This window comes from Vulpes vulpes, chromosome 2 (genome assembly GCF_048418805.1).
Source record: "Vulpes vulpes isolate BD-2025 chromosome 2, VulVul3, whole genome shotgun sequence".
Lineage (NCBI taxonomy): Eukaryota > Metazoa > Chordata > Mammalia > Carnivora > Canidae > Vulpes > Vulpes vulpes.
The window spans coordinates 104,370,104-104,389,380 of NC_132781.1; the positions used below are offsets into that span (position 1 = coordinate 104,370,104).

The following is a 19,277-nucleotide window of genomic DNA, read 5'->3' on the forward strand; positions in this document are numbered from 1 at the left end:
CCCACAATTAACGAGACACCAGGAAACGAGGTCTCCCCAATAGGATCTAGACCAACACGATTTGGAACAGGCGCCTGCTAAAGTTCCTCTGGAAAGGGGCTGGTAAATGCTTTAGGCTTAGTCGGCCCTCGGCCCTCGCATCTTTGTCAGCAGCACTCCACTCTGCCCTTGCAATGCAGAAGCAGCCACGGGGCATGCAGGGCTACATTCAGCCCCTGGTAACACGAAGGAAAGGCGGATGTGGGTGTTCCAGAACAGAACCCAAACCCCACTATTTACAAAGCCGGGCAGGGGCCGAATTCGGCCTTCAGGGGGTGGTACGCCTGGCGCCTGGCAATCCGTCGTCCGTGCCTCTGGGTGTGCGGCTAAGGGGAGGGGCGGCTGCCCCCGCTCTTGGGCGCCGGGTGTCCCCAGCCCCGCCGAGTCCCCAGCAGCCGCTGCCCGGGCGATCCCGCGGGCGACCGCACCGCTGGGAAAGTTGGGAAGCGGCCCCTGCTTCTCTCCTGGGCCGCCCCGCGGAGCCCCCGCTCCGCCCGGCAGGGGCGCGGCAGGAGTTGTGGCGCGGGCCTGGGTGGGCTGCGTGCGCCCCCGGGACGAGGCGGCGCCGCACAAAACTTGGAGCCCAATCAGCTCCGAGTCCAGCGCGCGAGTCCCAACCTTCAGGTGACCCCGCGGCGGCGGCGGAGGCGGCGGCGGCGGCGGCGGCGGCGGCGGCGGCGGGGCCGGAGCCCGCAGCGGCTCGGAGCGCCTGCGGAGGAGAGGAGGCGAGCTCGGCGGATCGTGCGTGGCTGCCCGCCGGGCGCCGAGCTCGCGGTCCGCTGGGCGCGGGGAGGCGGCACGCGCCCCCCCCCGCACGCCGCGCGGCTGGGCCGGGAGGCAGGGGTGCCGGGGTGCGGGCCCGCGCCGCGCGCCGTCGTCGCCCCTCCCCGCCGCCTTTGAACACGCGAGGTGCGCGCGGCGGCGGCGGCGGCGGCGGCGGCGGCGGCGGCGGGTCGGGCTGCGCCGCGCCGGGCTCAGGATGCGGCCGGGGGGCGCGCTGCTGGCGCTGCTCGCCAGCCTGCTGCTGCTGCTGCTGCTGCGCCTGCTCTGCTGCTCCACCGACGCGCCCGCCCGCTCCAGGTACCCCCCGCACCCCGCCTTCCGCGCCCCCGGCCCCCGCCGCCCAGCCGCCCCGCTCCGGGCGCGGACTTCGGGCGGCCGCGCGGGGAAGCCGACGGAGGCGGTCGCGCGAAGCCGGGCCGGGAAAGGGCGGGGGGGGGGGGGTGCGGGCGTCCAGAGGCGGGCCGGGCCGGGCCGGGCGGCGGTGACCGAGGGGCGCCCTCGGCCCGGGGGGCTCCGGCGGCCGTCGCTGCGGAGCGGGCCCTGCCGTCGGGTCCGCAGCCGTCTCCCGGGCGCGCCGTCCAGCGCCGGGCTCTGCCTGCCTTCCCGCCCTAAGCCGCCTTCAAACTCGGGGGGCCGGGGACGCCCGCAGGGGCGAGCCGGCCGGCGACGGGTGACAACTTAGTTTCTCTTCCCGGCTGTGCAGGCTCTCGGCGGAGCGGAGCAGGGACGGCCCCCGCGGCACCCCCGCCGCGCCGAGGACGCTGCGGAGCCCCGCCACCCAGCTGCCGCGCCCCACCAACAGGTACCGCGGCGGCGGCGGGGACGGGGGCGGCGGGGACCCGGGCGCGGGGGGCTCGCTCGGAGCTCAGTGCCCGGCACCGGCTGTGGGCCCGGGACGGCGCCATCGAGCGCGCTCGGGAGTCCGGGTGGGCGTGCGAGCGTGTGTGTGTGTGTGTGTGTGTGTCTGTCCTCACGCTGCCTCAGCCTCCCCTGTGTGTGTGTGTGTCCGTCCTCACGCTGCCTCAGCCTCCCCTGTGTGTGTGTGTGTGTCCGTCCTCACGCTGCCTCAGCCTCCCCTGTGTGTGTGTGTGTGTCCGTCCTCACGCTGCCTCAGCCTCCCCTGTGTGTGTGTGTGTGTGTGTGTGTGTCCGTCCTCACGCTGCCTCAGCCTCCCTTGTGTGTGTGTGTGTGTGTCGGTCCTCACGCTGCCTCAGCCTCCCTTGTGTGTGTGTGTGTGTGTCGGTCCTCACGCTGCCTCAGCCTCCCTTGTGTGTGTGTGTGTGTGTGTGTCGGTCCTCACGCTGCCTCAGCCTCCCTTGTGTGTGTGTGTGTGTGTGTGTCCGTCCTCACGCTGCCTCAGCCTCATGTGTGTGTCCGTCCTCACGCTGCCTCAGCCTCCCCTGTGTGTGTGTGTGTGTCCGTCCTCACGCTGCCTCAGCCTCCCTTGTGTGTGTGTGTGTGTGTCGGTCCTCACGCTGCCTCAGCCTCCCTTGTGTGTGTGTGTGTGTGTGTGTCCGTCCTCACGCTGCCTCAGCCTCCCTTGTGTGTGTGTGTGTGTGTGTGTCGGTCCTCACGCTGCCTCAGCCTCCCTTGTGTGTGTGTGTGTCCGTCCTCACGCTGCCTCAGCCTCCCTTGTGTGTGTGTGTGTGTGTGTGTCCGTCCTCACGCTGCCTCAGCCTCCCCTGTGTGTGTGTGTATGTCCGTCCTCACACTGCCTCAGCCTCCCCTGTGTGTGTGTGTGTGTGTGTGTGTGTCCGTCCTCACGCTGCCTCAGCCTCCCTTGTGTGTGTGTGTGTGTGTGTGTCCGTCCTCACGCTGCCTCAGCCTCCCCTGTGTGTGTGTGTGTGTCCGTCCTCACGCTGCCTCAGCCTCCCCTGTGTGTGTGTGTGTCCGTCCTCACGCTGCCTCAGCCTCCCCTGTGTGTGTGTGTGTGTCCGTCCTCACGCTGCCTCAGCCTCCCCTGTGTGTGTGTGTGTGTCCGTCCTCACGCTGCCTCAGCCTCCCTTGTGTGTGTGTGTGTGTGTGTGTGTCCGTCCTCTCACTGCCTCAGCCTCCCCTGTATGTGTGTGTGTGTGTCAGTCCTCACCTTGCCTCAACGTCCCTGAACAGCTGTAGCTCCGCGTAGAGGTTCTTCCAGCCAAGGGACACGCTCGAACCGAGCTGCACTTTAAAAAAAAAAAAAAAAAAAAAAAAAGAGAGAAGGAAAGAAAGGCTGCGAGGCCCTTCTCGGTAACCGCGCGTTGCAAACCCCTGAGAGGCCGCAGCCTGTCTGCGCAGGGATTTGGTTGGTGCGCGCCTTGCCTCTGGGCTAAGGTTCACGTTGGGGGGAAGTCTGTGCACAACGCTGAGGCTGCTTTTGTCCGTAGTGAATGGAGACTTGAAATTGTTCTATTTCACTCACGGGAGTCGTATTTATCCATGTGCCATAATTGTTTGTTTGTTTTTTATCTTTTTTTTTTTTTTTTTGGTTATAAAAGTAATATATGCTTGTGGCAGAAAGTTAGAAATATGTTAACAAATATTCACTCAGAGCTCAGATCATATTAGGGCTTTGGTTTGTATCCCTTCCAGTAGTTTTTCCTACCTACATATATTTTAAAAATATACTTAAGATTATACTTTGTAGTATGTGTCCTGCCCTCTTTCCTAAAAAACATTAGACAAAGACATGTCATTAATTAACCCCCCTCCCCAAACATTGCTTTTGATTGTTGGGTAGTTCATCGTAGGAACGTGCCCTCTGCTTTAACTGCTTGTAGTTCTAGACATTTACAGTATTTCCTCTTTTGTTTTTGTTTTATATGCTGTTAATAATTCAATTAAGCGCATCCTTGTATGTAAATCCTTATCTTCGTATTAAACGGATTCTCCGGGATGGAGTGATAGCAGTCGTATGATTAGGTTGCAGAGTATATGTGCATTGTAGGTTCAAACACATATGGCCGGTTACGTCCTGGAAGAGTTGATTCAATTTACATTTTCAAACAGAAGAATGTACTGTTTCCTGCCTCAGTACAAGAATTGCTAGTACTACTGCATTTTTGTTGTCCTCTTTTTCTTCTGCTTATCTCTTTTGAATCTCTTTCCTTCTGTATATTCTTGGCTCTTGGACCACGCATGATGCCAGGCTCCTGTGTGGCATAGTCATAAGAAGGGTCTGGGCGGGGGGCGGGGGGGGGGGGGGGGCAGAAGAAGAGGGTCTGGGGGACCCTGGGAAAAATCTTGAAGTGCAGGAGCGGTCCTCCACAGCCCTCCTATTAGGATTTTGCAGCATGTTAGAGATACTGAGAAATCCTGGAGTCACTGTGCTATTGCAAAAAATAGTGGCCTCCGAGTTTTCTGTTCTGCTGGTTTGTAGCCCATAGATAGCATAGCTTTCCAGTGATCTGGGGAGCATTCCATCTTCTTCTGGGCCCCGGTACTGTTTCTTATTCATTTTGCCAATGCCCCTTGGGGAAATTTTGAAAGAATGCACTAATTGAATTATCTGGTCCTAGGTCTTTTTTGAGGTAGTTCTTTGATGAATTTTTCAGCTTCTTTTGGCATACTTCTTGTCTACTTTGCATACTTCTTGAGCTAATATAGGTAATTCATATGTTTTTCTGAATCTGGTTCAAGAATTTTTTTATACCATTCTGTTACATTTTAAAAAACTGATCTGATTTATTTCCTCCTTTATCATTTGTGATTTTAATTATTTATGTAGCAGGGGTACAGTTTTTAATCTATACTACTTGATCATGTCGGTAGATTATACTTTCTTTTAAAGATTTATTTATTTAGGGGATCCCTGGGTGGCGCAGCGGTTTCCCGCCTGCCTTTGGCCCAGGGCGCGATCCTGGAGACCCGGGATCGAATCCCACGTCGGGCTTCCGGTGCATGGAGCCTGCTTCTCCCTCTGCCTGTGTCTCTGCCTCTCCCTCTCTCTCTCTGTGACTATCATAAATAAATAAAAAAATTAAAAAAAAAAGATTTATTTATTTATATTGGAGAGAGAGAGAGAGTATGAGTGGGAGGGGCAGAGGGAGAAGAGAGAAATTCTCAAGCAGACTCCCCGCTGAGCTCAGAACACACATGGAGCTCCATCCCATGACCCTGAGATCAGGACCTGAGCAAAAACCAAGTCGCTTAACTGACTGCACCACCCAGGTGCCCCAAGAAATTATGATTTCTTTTTTTTTTTTTTAGATTTGATTATTTATTCATGATAGACACACAGAGAGAGAGGCAGAGACATAGGCAGAGGGAGAAGCAGGTTCCCTGTGGGGAGCCTGATGCAGGACTCGATCCCAAGACCCCGAGACCATACCGTGAGCCAAAGGCAGACGCTCAACCACTGTACCACCCAGGTGCCCCCAGAAATTATAATTTCTTAATTTTTCTGTAGCTGATCGGATCTTTCCTTCATAAGCCCCACTCTGTAGGTAATAGGTAAAAGTAATAATAGTAACATTAATAGCAGTAAGGATAGCTAACACTTTGTGAATGTTTTTATGGGCCAGATATTGATCTATGCACTTTACACTTATTACCTCACTTAACCCTTAAAAACTACTAAGAGAAACTATGATTATCTTCATTTTATAGTTGAGGAAACTGAGGCACAGAGTGATGAAGTAAATTTCCCAGAGCCACAGGGCTGGCAAATTGTGAATCCAGGAGTCAGACCTGGGCCATGGGGATCCAGAATCCCATAGTCTTTTTTTTTTTTTTAAGATTTTATTTATTTATTTATTCATGAGAGATGGAGAGAGAAAGGCAGAGACATAGGCAGAGGGAGAAGTAGGTTCCCTTGGGGAGCCCAATGCAGGACTCGATCCCAGGACCCCAGGATCACGACCTGAGCTGAAAGCAAATGCTCAACCACCGAGCCACCCAGGTGCCCCAGAATCCCACACTCTTAATGTCCCTGTTGTGTAGCCTTTCTTAGATGCTGGGCAAGATGTGTGTGTGTGTGTGTGTGTGTGTGTGTGTGTGTGTGTCCAGGTTAAAGCTTAGATGTGACAATTTAAGCAACTCGTTCTGGTAATATTTATTCCCTTTTGAGAGCCAGTTCTCAGCCTCTTATATTGTTTCCACCATCTCTCCTTACTTAAAGATGACACCCAGATATAAGGGAGAGAGAAGGATGATGTGTTGGTAGGATTAAGAGTTGGGATTCATAATCTTAGTATCCTTTGACTCCTCTAATCTCCAGGGTGCTGTTCCTCATTTTCCACCTGATGGCTGGATACTACCTTGCTGATAGCCAGTTAGGAAAGCTCTGCTTTGTGGCTCATTCTTTTTCCCTGGCTATTGTACCTTACTGGTATTCCCACTATATTTTCCTCACTGAGCTCTCACCTGCTGCTACCTCTCAGGGATCTGGTGAAGATTCTCTGAAGATCCTCTCCTGTGTTGTCACTGAGAACATTTGTTCTGATGCTGTCTTGCCCAGTTCTGGCTAGCTAGCTCCAGAACCAGACTCCCAGTTATTTCTGGAACCATCTAAACATAAAAGAACCAAAGCTGGCTCAGGGATTTAAATATAGGGCCTCCTTCTACTTGCCCCAGGAAGTACATATGACTCTAAGCTAATTTCAGGATGGGAGGCTGTCCAAGAGGTGATCTCCTTTCAGAGTCCTAGTTGGGGGAGGAGGCGAATCTCCCTCTACTCTTGTGGTTACTTTACCTTTCTATTCCCAAGCCAGAGCTCTCCTCTTCTTTTCTCTGTCTTCTTTCCACCTGTGCTCCCAGTTGGGAATGTGCAGGCTACTCCTGTCTGTCATATTTTCTTTTGTCCTGACTCAAACCTCCAGGCCTGATTGAAACCTAAGGCTTAATGGTAATCCATGGGGACCAGGAGTGAAAAGATTGAAAAAGATCTAGGAGCTGTTGTCTTCCAGGTAAGGTGGTCAAAGTACTAAAGATAATGAGAGGAATTTGGAAAATATCTTCTTGGGACCGTAACATATCGTGTTTTGCTTGGCTAAAGCTGAATATTGCTTTATCCTTTCTCTTTGCATTTTTTCAGTATCCTTTGCATTTTTTCAGTATCTCTTTGCATTTTTTCAGTATCCTTTCTCTTTGCATTTTTTCAGTAACAAGTTATCTCTACAGAATCCACCAAAGGATGCTTTAAAATGACTGAGGGAAAAGTCATGTCAGAGTCAGAAAGACAAAAGAGAAACAGTTAATAATAATTTTCAAAATATAACCCATTACAGTGGATAAGCTCTGTCAACGTCTGTCAGGGGTTTGTTTTTCATACAACCAGCTCTTGGGATTTATTTCTCAATTCTGCTATTTTTTCCATGCTGTTATTTCCTTTGTGTTATCTTTAACTTTAACTTTATCATTCCTTTTTTTTTTTCAATTTAATGCCTTGAAGTGAATGCTTCATCTATCTTTCTGTTTTTCTTTGTAACAGAATGTTTACTACTATGAATTTTCCTTTGGATGCAGCTTTGGATCTTTTCCTTACATTTGGATATGTCATGTTCTGATTTTTAAAAATATATTCTAAACTGTTTATAATCACATTAATTTTTCTAGGATTTTATTTTTTAAAATATATCCAATGTGGGACTCGATTCACGATCCTGAGATCAAGAGTTGCATGTTCCACTGAACCTAAAATTTTAAATAATTTTTATCTCCGTAGTTACTTAGGATAATATTTTTAAATTTCCACGTGGTTGGAATTAAAAAAATACTAATGGCATATTCTTTATTTTTTTTAAAGATTTTATTTATTTATTCATGGGACAGAGAGAGAGGCAGAGACATAGGCAGAGGGAGAAGCAGGCTCCCTGTAGGGAGCCTGATGCAGGACTCGATCCCAGGACACCAGGATCATGACCTGAGCCAAAGGCAGGTACTCAACCACTGAGCCACCCAGATGCCCCCTAATTGCATATTCTTTCCTAATGTTAATTTAATTTTTGATTATCAAAGGAATCAGTAAAATTTGCTATAATGTCATAAGTTAGTTCTCAAATATTCAATCATTAGAGAGATTGGACTGTTGTGATGTTAGTCACGTGCCCAGAGCAAGTCTGTGTAACTAGCTGGCTTGGAATTCTAGGGTTTCTCCATGGAAGTATCCAGGTCCTGGTTGTGGCTTGGCACCTATTAGTGGCGGTGTCTATTCTGGCTTTAGCATCTGTGGTGATGGATGTTAACATCCTCAGGATCTGGGGCTGGCTGGGATTTTCTGGACAGCAGCAGCTATGCTTTGAATGTCCTGATAATTGTTGTCCATTTCATTACCCCCCAGTGATGACTGGACTATGAATTTTCAGAGATGTGGCAACCGTGCTTCTACTTCTCTGCTTTCCTAGAGAGGTTTACCTGCTATTTCCATTAGTGTGCTGACTTTCTGCTCCCTATGACCCTTTCTCCCTGCACTAGGACTTTGTCCCTGTTTGAGACCTGGGCTTCCATGGAGGACAGACATCAAAAGTCAGTTGTGTTACATCTCAACTCATTATAGTAGGTAGTGCTACTGCAGAGACTTTATTGCATGTTTTTCGATGAACACAAAGAAAACAAAAACTGCCTGTCATTTCAACGTCCAAAAGATGAATACGGTTCAGATTTTCAATAACTTTGTATGCATGTATCTGGCAATTTTGCTAGGCATATTTTGTATGGGCTAGTAAAACATTTTTAACAACATCTGAACTTTTCTTCACATCATTAGTCTTCTTCTACAACATAATTTTTAGAATATGGTGTTTGAATGTGTGTACATACCATAATTTATTCTTGCCTTTTGTACATTAGGTTATTTATTTTTGATTTTGAGTTATACTTTAATATGAACAACTTTATACCCTTACACATATTTTTGATTATTCAGATAAATTCATAGAAGTAGAGGGGCTAAATCAAAGAATATATGAAATTTTAAAATGTTGCTATGACCTACTCAAGAGTAATTGCTTCAGTTTATGTTCCTGTTAGCAGTGTACAGAGTGACCATTGACTCAACTCCTGACAAGCTTTTCATTTAAGAGTTTCATTTTCCTGATTTCATTCTCAGGAGATAATATTTTATTGATGTCTTAATTTGTACTTATTTGTTTACTGGTGTGTTTAATTTTTAAGATTAAAAAATTTTTTACAGATTTTATTTATTTATTAATGAGACACACAGAGAGAGGCAGAGACCTAGGCAGAGGGAGAAGCAGGCTCCTCGAGGGGAGCCCAGTGTGGAACTTGATCCCCAGGACTCTAGGATCATGCCCTGAGCCGAAGGCAGATGTTCAACCACTGAGCCACCCAGGTGTCCCAATTTTTAAGATTTTTAAAATTTTACTTTCCAAGTTGGCTCTTCATATTCTCATCTATCTTTCTATCAAGATACTCTATTTTCTGGGGTGCCTGGCTGGGTCAGTTGGTTAACGTCCAACTCTTGGTTTCCACTCAGGTCTTGTGATTGAGCCTGCCTTGAAATCCTTACACTCTGCTGGGGGTCTGCTTGAGATTCTCTCCCTCTGTCCCACCCGCTGCTTGTGCACACATGCTGTCTCTCTCTCTCTCTCTCAAAACAAATAAGTAAAATCTTAAAAAAGATACTCTATTTTGTTACTGATTTACAAGAGGTTTATAAATATCAAAAGTATAAAACTTTTTATTACCATGCATTTAAATTGGTTTTCTTTTTTTTTAAGATTTTATTTATTCATGAGAGACAGAGAGAGAGAGAGAGAGAGAGAGTCAGAGACATAGGCAGAGGGAGAAGCAGGCTCCCCTCTGAGCAGGGAGCCTGATGCAGGACTTGATCCCAGGACCCCGGGATCATGACCTGAGCCAAAGGCAGACGCTCAACCACTGAGCCACCCAGGCGTTCCTTTATTTCTTTTTTGGATTTCAGTTTTCTCTTTGTCTTTTTCCTTCACCCTCTGGAATGGCCTCTCAAATCTGTCCTCTATGTTTCTGAATGATTTTTCTGTAGTGTTAATTCTTTGTGTTGCTCTGTCTAAAACAGTAAATCGGTTACATTTTTATTCTTTACAGTTTTTTTCTTGTCTCAGCCTGCACCTTATCACATCAGTTTATATCTTAGGAAGTATCTAAGGATGCTTTTAATACACCTCATCCTTCCTTTCTTACTTCATGTTTTCTTGTATTTTATTGAGAATGCAAAGCAAGTGCTTTCTAAAGATTTCTTCTGTTGCTTATAGTAAATATTTTTCAAAAATAAATTTTTTTTCTTAGATCTTGAGAACAGTGAGCTCCCAACTTAGAGAATCTTTTAAGATTTTATTTGAATTGCACTTAGGTGACATACAATGTAATCACAGTTTCAGGTGTACAATTTAGTGATTCAGCATCTTCGTACATCATCTTGTGCTCTTCATGGCAAGTCCATTCCTTAATCCCTGTCACATGTTTCCTGCCCAAGCCCCTCCACCCCCCACTTCCTCTCTGGTAACTATCAGTTTGTTTTCTAGAGTTAGGAGTCTCTTGGTTTGCCTCTCTCCCTCTTTTTTTCCCTTTGCTCATTTTTTTTAATTCCACATATGAGTGAAATCATAAGGGATTTTTGTCTTTCTCTGACTTATTTTGCTTTACATAATGCTCTAGCTCTATCTGCATCATTGTAAGTGTCAAGATTTCAGTCTTTTCTATGGCTGAGTAATATTCCATTGTATATACATACCTCACCTTTATCTATTCATTTATCAGTGGACACTTGGGCTGTCTCCATAGTTTGATGATTGTAGATACTGGCACTATTAACATGCAGGTGTGTGTATCCTCTTGAATTAGTACTTATGTATACTTGGGGTAAATACCTAGCAGTACAATTGCTGGATCATAGGGTAGTTCTATTTTTAACTTTTCCCCCCTATTTTTAGCTTTTTGAGGAATGTCCATAGTGTTTTCCACAGTGGCTGTGCCAGTGTGCATTCCCATCAACAAATGGTGCAGGGGGGTTCCCCTTTCTTTACATCCTCGCCAGCACCTGTTTTTTCTTATGTTGTTGATTTTAGCCATTATGACAGGTGTGAGGTGGTATCTCGTGTAGTTTTGATTTGTATTTCCCTGATGATCAGTGATGTTGAGCGTCTCTATGCGTCTGTTGGCCATCTGGATGTCTTCTTTTTTTTTTTTTTTAAGATTTTATTTATTTATTCATGAGAGACACACATACACAGAGGCAGAGACACAGGCAGAGGGGGGAGCGGGCTGCCTGCAGGGAGCCCGGTGCGGGACTCCATCCCCAGGACTCCATCCGAAGGACTCCAGGATCACACCCTGGGCGGGAGGCAGGCTCTCAATCCCTGAGCTACCCAGGCGTCCCCGGATGTCTTCTTTGGAAAAAAAAAGTCTATTCATGGCTTGTGTTCATTTTTTATTGGTTTTTGGGTTGTTGAGTTTTATAAGTTATTTATTTTATCAGATATGTCATTTGCAAATATTTCTCTCATCTCCCCCATTTCTCTCATCCATCCCCTTTTAGTTTTGGTGATTGTTTCCTTCATTGTGCAGAAGCTTTTTATTTTGATGTAGTCCTAATACTTTTGATTTTTCTACCCTTGCCCCAGGAGAGACATATCTAGTAAATTACTACAGCTGATGTCAGAGAGGTTACTGCCTGTGTTCTCCTTTAGGATTTGAATGGTTTCCTCTCTCACATTTATGTCTTTAATCTATTTTGAATTTACATTCGTGTATGGTTTAAGAAAGTGGTCCAGTTTCATTCATTTTCATGGTGCTAATTTTACCAACATTTGTTGAAGAGATTGTCTTTTTCCCATTCTAAAGACATTGGAAAAGAACTTCCCTGCTTTGTCAAAGTTTAATTGACCATATAGTTGTAGGTTCATTTCTGGGTTTTCTATTGTGTTCTGTTGATCTGTATCTATTTTTGTGCCACTACCATACTTTTTTGATCACTGCGGTTTTATAATATAACTTGAAGCCTAGAATTGTAATGCTCCAGCTTTGCTTTGATTTTTCAAGGTTGCTTTGGCTATTCAGGATCTTTTGTGTTTCCTTACACGTTTTGGTCCAGCTCTGTGGAAAATGCTGTTAGTGTTTTGATAGGGAGTGCATTGAATGTGTAGATTGCTTTGGGTAGTATAGACATTTTAGAAATAATTGTTCTTCTGATCCATGAGCATGGAAAGTCTTTCCATTTCTCTGCATCCTCTTCAGTTTCTTTCATAAGTTCTTTTAAAAAAATATTTTATTTATTTATTTGAGAGAGAGAGAGAGAGAGAGAGAGAGAAAACATGAGCGGTGGGGGGGGGCGGGTGTGGCAGAGGGAGAGGGAGAAGCAGACTCCCCGCTGAGCAGGGAGCCTGATGTGGACTCGATCCCAGGACCCCGGGATCATGACCTGAGCTGAAGATAGATGCTTAACAGAATGAGACATCCAGGTGCCCCTTTCATCAGTATTTTATAGTTTTCAGAGTACAGGCTTTCAGCTCTTTGGGTAGTTTTATTGCTAGGTATCTGATGAGTTTTGGTGCAGTTGTAAATGGGATTGATTCCTTAATTCATCTTTATCTTTCTGCGGCTTCATTATTTGTGTATAGAAATGGAACAGATTACTGTACATTGATTTTGTATCCTGCAACTTTACTGAATTTGTGTATCAGTTCTAGCAATTTTTTGGTGGTCTGTTTCAGGTTTTCTATATATAGCATTGTGTCATCTGCAAATAGTGAAAATTTTACCTCTTTGCCGATTTTGATGCCTTTAATTTCCTTTTTGTTGTCTGATTGCTGTGGCTAGGACTTCTAGTACTATGTTAAATAACGGGTGAGAGTGGACATTCCTTTCTTGTTCCTGACCTTAGAGGAAAAGCTCTCAGTTTTTTCTCACTGAGGATGATATTATTTATGGGTTTTTCTTACATAGACTTGATTAGGTTGAGGTATGTTCCCTCTAAACCTACTTTGTGGAGGTTTCTTATCATGAATGGATGTTGTACTTTGTTAAATGCTTTTTCTGCATTTATTGAGAGGATCATATGGTTCTTATCATTTCTTTTATTTACGTGGTGTATTGTGTTGATTGATTTGTGAATATTGAACCATAATTGCAACCCAGGAATAAATCCCACATGATTGTGGTGAATGATTCTTTTAATGTCCTGTTGGATTCAGTTTGCTAGTATTTTATTGAGAATTTCTGCAGGCATTTTTATCAAGGATATTGGCCTGTACTTCTCTTTTTTTTAGTGGAGTCTTTGTCTGGTTTTGGTATCAGGGTAATGCTGGCCTCATAGAATGAATTTGGAAGTTTTCCTTCCTTTCCTATTTTTTTTTTTTTGAGATAGTTTGAGAAGAATAGGTATTAACTCTTTAAATGTTTGGTAGAATTTTCCTGTGAAGACAACTGGCCCTGGACTTTTGTTTGTAGGGAGATTATTATTACTGATTCAGTTTCTTTGCTGGTTATCACTTGGTTCTGTTTCTTTTTGTCTCAGTTTTGGTAGGTTATATGGTTCTAGAAATTTATCCATTTTTTCCAGTCTGTGCAATTTGTTGGCATGTAGTTTTTCATAATCTCTGATAATTTTTTGTATTTCTGTGGTTGCTATTTTTCCTCTCTCATTTGTGATTTTATGTATTTAGGTACTTTCTCTCTCTCTTTTTTTCTTTCTTTTTGAGAGAGAATGTGAGTTGGGAGAGGGGCAGAGAGCGAGGGAGAGAGAGAGAGAAGGAGAGAAAATCTTAAGAAGGCTCCATGCCCAGTATAGAGTCTGACAATGGGACTCAGTCTCACTGCCCTGTGATCATGACATGAGCTGAAATCGAGTTAGATGCTTAACCAACTGAGCCATCCAGACCCCCTGATTTCTTTTCTTTTTGATAAGTCTGTCTAGAGGTTGTCAATTTTATTAATTTAATTTTAAAGAATCAGCTCCTGGTTTCATTGATCTGTTCTATTGTTTTTTAGTTTCTGTATCATTTATTCATCTAATCTTTATTATTTTCTTCTGGGTTTTGGCTTCACTTGGGTTTTTTTGTTTGTTTTGTTTTGTTTTGTTTTGTTTTGTTTTAGTTCCTTTAGATGTAAAGTGAGGTTGTTTGAGATTTTTCTTGCTTTTTTTTTTTAAGATTTTATTTATTTTTTCATGAGAGATGCAGAGAGAGAGGGAAAGACATAGGCCCTAGGGAGAAGCAGTCTCCCTGTGGGGAGCCTGTTGTGGGACTCGATCCTAAGACTCCAGGATCATGACCTGAGCCGATGGCAGATACCCAACCACTGAGCCATCCAGATGCCTCTTCTTCTTGCTTCCTGAGTTAGGCCTGTATTGCTATATACTTCTTTCTTAGGACTACTTTTGCTGCATCCCAAAGGTTTTAGACTGTTGTGTTTTCATTTTCTTTTGTTGGCATGTATTTAATTTTTTTTTTTTTTTTTAGAGAGAGAATGTACATGAGGCAGCAAGGGTAGGAGAGGGAGAGGGAGAGAGAGAGAATCTTATGCAGGTTCCTTGCCCAGCATGAGCCCAACACAGGGGCTTGTCCTCACAACCCCGAGCTCATGACCTGAGCCGAAATCACGAGTCAGATACATAACCAACTGAGCCACCCAGGTGACCCTCCATGTATTTTTTAAATTCTTCTTTAATTTCCTGGTTGACCCATTCATTGTTTAGTAGCATGTTGTTTAACCTCCGTGTATTTGTGGTCTTTCCAGATTTTTTCTTCTGGTTGACCTCAGGTTTCGAAGTTTTGTGGTCAAACAAGATGCATGGTATAATCTCAATCTTTTTGTATTTGTTGAAGCCTGATTGCAACCTAATATGTGATCTGTTGTGGAGAATGTCCCATGTGCGCTTGAAAATAATGTGTACTCTGCTGTTTTAGGATGAGGTGCTCTGAATATATGTGTTAAGTGTATCTGGTCCAGTGTGTCATTCAAAGCCACTATTTCCTTGTTGATTTTCTGTTAGATGATATATTCATCAATGTAAGTGGGATGCTAAAGTTCCCTACTATTATTGTATTATTATCAATTAGTTTCTTTATATGCTGTTTGTTTGTGTGTTCCCATGTTGGGTACATAAATAATTAGAACTGTTAGATCTTCTTGTTGGATTGTCCTCCCGTTTATTATGAGATAGTGTCCTTCTTTGTCTCTTGTTACAGTCTATGTGTTAATGTCTATTTTTGTCTGATAGAAGTCTTGCTACTTTGGCTTTCATTTGGCATCCATTTTCATGATAAATGTTTCTCTGTCCTCTCACTTTCAATCTGCAGGTGACTTTAGGTTCTGATACCCTGTGTCTTTTGATTGGAGCATTTTGTCCACTTACATTCAGAGCAATTATTGATAGATATGTATTTATTGCCATTTTATTTCTTGTTTGTCATTGTTTCTGGAGATTTTCTCTGATCCTTTCTTGTCTTTGTCACTTTTGGTCTTTCCATTCCAATATTTCTTGGGGGCCTGATTTAGTTATCATGAACTCCTTTAGTTTTTGTCTGGAAAACTTTTTATCTTTTCTATCCTGAATGATAACCTTGCTGGGTACAGTATTCTTGTTTGCAGATTTTTCCCATTCAGCACTTTGAATATCGTGCTTGTCAAATTTATGTTGAGAAATCTCCAGCTAGCCTCATGAGTCTTCCCTTGTAAGTTAATGACTTCTTTTGTTTTGCTGCTTAAAAAAAAAAAAAAAAAGATTTATTTATTTATTTGAGAGAGAGAGAGAAAGGGAGAGAAAAAGCCAGCAGAGGGTGGAGGGGAGAGGGAGAGAGAGAAGATCCTGAAGCAGATTCCCTACTGAGCAGAGAGCCTGACATGGGGCTCAAACCCAGGACCCTGAGATCATGACCTGAGCCAAAATCAAGAGTCAGCTGCTCAACCGACTGTGCCATCCAGGCATCCCCTGTCTTGCTGCTTTTAAGACTTTTTCTTTATCATTATATTTTGCAAATGTAATTACAATGTCTTGGTTTTGGCCTGCTTTTGTTGAGTGTTCTTTATACCTTCTGGATCTAGATGTCTGTTTTCTTCCCCAGATAGGGAAGTTTTGAGCTATTATTCCCTCTAATAAATTTTCTCTCCCCTTTTCTGTCCCTGTTTTTGTTCTGAGACTCCTATGATATGAATATTACTATGCTTGATTGAGTCACTGAGTTCCCTAAGTCTATTCTTGTGTTCTGTAATCTTCTCTTTTGTTCAGCTTCATTATTTTCCATCATTTTGTCTTCTGTGTCACAAATTCATTCCTCTCCTTCTTCCATCCTGCTCTTTATCGCATCAAACCTGTTTCCAATGTCATATATTGCATTCTTCGTTTCTGATTGATTCTTTTTTAACTCTTTTATCCCTGTGGTAAGGGTCCCCTGATCTTTTTCATTGTTTTCTCAAGCCCAGTGAGTTATCCTTATGATCGTTGCTTTAAATTTTCCATCAGGCATGTTACTCGTATCTGTTTCATTTAGATCTCTGGCCACGGCCTTATCTTGTTCTTTCATTTGGGATCAATTCCTTCGTCTTGGCATTTTGTCTGCGTCTCTGCCTTCTTCTCTGTGTTAGAAAAGCCAGTTATGTTTTTTTTTTTTGTTCCTGAAAGTAATGGCTTTTTGAAGAAGAGGTCCATGAAGTGTCTGGGGCTGGCACTTCAGGGAGTGTCTCTGGTGTGTGCTGTATGTGCAACGCTGTTGTGTTTTGGCTACTCAGTCCTTCAGGCTGGTCATCTACAGAGGCTCTCCTTTCCTGCAGTGTGCAGTGTTTGGTCCTTGGCCTGAATGTGGTGAGTTTTAATGAAGTGCGCTCTGGTCTGCTTGTGAAATGAGACCTGATAGTATTTTCACTAGAACTGAGGCCTGGCAGCACTCTCTGCTTGGGAGGTGTGATGTGGACTGGAGTTTCTGCTGCTCTTCTGGGGATGGGGCCTGCACACTGGGACTGAGGCCAGCTTGACTGAGAAGGGCAGTCTAGCCTGAGTGCAAGGGTATGGGACATGGTTTAAGCAAATTAGGCAGCCAAGTGTTGGCACTGCACTTGCCAGCTTCCCGCAGGTGGCTCTGCATTGCTCCTGAGGGGCAGGGAGGGAAATGGTGCTAACTAGGTCCTTTGTTGCCTCCCAGGGACACTCTGCTCTCCAGTACTAGTGTATACTCTTCCCACTGTGTTCCCTGGTCATTCTCCAGATCATGGTTTCCACACTGTCTGTCCCCCCACCCTCCTGGGTTGTTTGCCTGCCTTCTCCTCAGAAGCAGCACAGTGTCCTCCAGACTCTATCCCAGCCAAGCCTGCTGACCTTTAAAAACTCCAGGCTTTAAGCTGCACTGCTTGCAGAAACTTACAAAATTCAGCCCTCCTCATTTTCTCCTCTGCCTACAGCTTTGGGGAAACATATTCCTTGTGCATTTCCCTTTGTGCATCCATCTCTCTCTCTCTCTCTCTCTCTCTCTCTCTCTCTCTCTCTCTCCCTTTCCCTCCCTCTCTCCTTCCCTCCCTCCATCTCCCTTCTCCACGAACATGGGTCCCTCCCGTCTGCGGCAACAACCATCCCATCCATCTCTCTCCTAAACCATGTCTCCACACTTCCTACCTTTTTCCATGTGGCCTCTCCTCTCCCTTTAGTTGTGTGCTTTGTTCCAGCAGCCTTCAGGCCGATTTCTGGGGTTTTCAGAATGACTCGATAGTTATCTGGTTGTTTGTGGGACAAGGCAAGCTTAGGGCCCTTATACTCTGCCCCCATCTTCTGGATGTTAGGAGTTAGTTGGACAGTCAGGGAGTCAGGACTGGGGTCCTCAACAGGAAGATACGGAGTCAGGACAGCTAGAATAAAACAGCACCGACATCCTGTTGTGTAGTGTAGACAGGACTACACTAGCGTTCTGCTTTGTAGCCCTTGCAGAAATGACTTCTACAAAATGTCCTGAAATAAGACCATTAACCACAAAGCATTTCTCAATATCACGGGCAAAGGGCAGTGAAGACATAAGCCCCCAGATGTCAGCAAGAAAAGCCCATCAGCATGTTGACATTTACCTGATAGATAGACATATATGTGACCAAAGCCCTGATCCCCACCACTCGGCACACCGTGGTTGCTTAAGATAGTTCTGCACAAGACCCCATAAACACCCCTACACTTAGAAATCCTGGGGGCAACCCTCTCCGGCCCCCACCCCCTCTCTGGGAGCTTTCTACTCTTACTCAATAAACTTCACCTGGCTGCCCACCACCCTTCGTCTGGTCTACCTCTTCATTCTTCGAATTGGTGCAACCAAGCAAGAACCTGGGCTTTAAGGGGACAAAGATTCCATAACACAGAGGGATCCAGTTAGAGAATCTTTTAACATGTGTATGTTTGGGAGGAGGTTCTTTTAAATTTAGATATCTCTGCCTGAGGAGGCCTCTCTCTAGCCTTGTGCTCATCAAACAAGATGCCTTAGAACTCCTTGTGGCTCCCCCCAGGGGCCGAAATGCTCAGAGCACATGGTGTACAGCCCATAAACAAATACCTGAATTTTTAAAATTCAAATTTAAGAAAACAAAACAAAACTGGTAAACTATGGGTAACGTAAAATTAGCTAATTTGAGTTTTTAAAAGACTGGACCTCATATCTGTCTCTTGTTCCCATGTGTTGATCTCATGACTTCCAGAGAGGGCATGTGTTCTTGGGTTGTCCTAATCCACCTGGGCTTCTGCTGCTGTCAGCAGCAGTACATGACAAATGTCACCTGAAACCCATAGAGGGCTGGGTCCCCGGGGCTCTCCCCATAGCTGCCACCTCCTTTACATCCCAGGGCCTGAGGACTGATTCCCTGTCCCATCCCCTACCTTCAGTGCTGTTCTATGATGTAATCTAGTATAATCTACTTTGCATAGATAAGATCAAAAAGGAACAGTGGTTGAGGACTTGGCACAGCCTCTGCTGCTTCAGAAAGCGGGTCCTTCCTGTGTGGGAACAGCCACCTGACTTTCTGGTTGGGGCAGGCTCTCTATGTTCAGGGAAAGAAAGGTAGACAGTGGGTGGAAGGTCAAAGCCACCCTCATTTATGTCTCCCTGGACCTGCCATTTCATCAGCTTCTGGTAATTTCTCCATGTGGCTCCATATGCCCTCTTGGTAACAGCATTTCTTCCCTGAATCTGACCAGTTTCTGAAGCAGTTACTGTTGCCATCAAAGTATGTGGCTGTCGCCCTGTGTAGACCTGTGTACTTTTTCCTAATCATGTAAATAGTCTGGAAGAAAGAGAGAATCAGTCGCTGTTGACTCTCTACTGTCTAATACTGAAAGTTGTGATGATGTTTTATTTGACATTTTTTTGGTCGTCTATGTTCACACTGGGATCATCATGCGAGCTTTGGAAAGTCAAGATTTGTGTGAACTAGAGCCTTTAAAAGGGCCGCATAGAGAAACAACTGTGCAACGGTGGCTTTTCACTCTCTCTTCACCTCTTTCCCCTCTTGTCCTATCCTCCACATACATGAAGGCTATCGAGCTTTATTTTTGAGAACAATATAATTCATCGTAA

The 19,277-nt window shown here is 45.3% G+C and overlaps 1 protein-coding gene across 2 annotated transcripts in view; it reads left to right on the forward strand.

Annotated features, from left to right (window-relative positions):
* Positions 1-968: 968 nt before the first annotated feature.
* The window catches only part of ST8SIA6 (ST8 alpha-N-acetyl-neuraminide alpha-2,8-sialyltransferase 6), a 138,597-nt gene continuing 120,288 nt past the window's right edge, over positions 969-19,277 (forward strand). The window contains exons 1-2 of one of the 2 annotated variants that reach the window (XM_072749427.1): positions 969-1,119; positions 1,526-1,624. In XM_072749427.1, coding sequence (XP_072605528.1) covers positions 1,019-1,119; positions 1,526-1,624 — 200 coding nt within the window. In that variant the 5' untranslated portion in view covers positions 969-1,018. The remainder of the gene's footprint in view (positions 1,120-1,525; positions 1,625-19,277) is intronic. The other variant, XM_072749426.1, reaches the window with a different exon arrangement.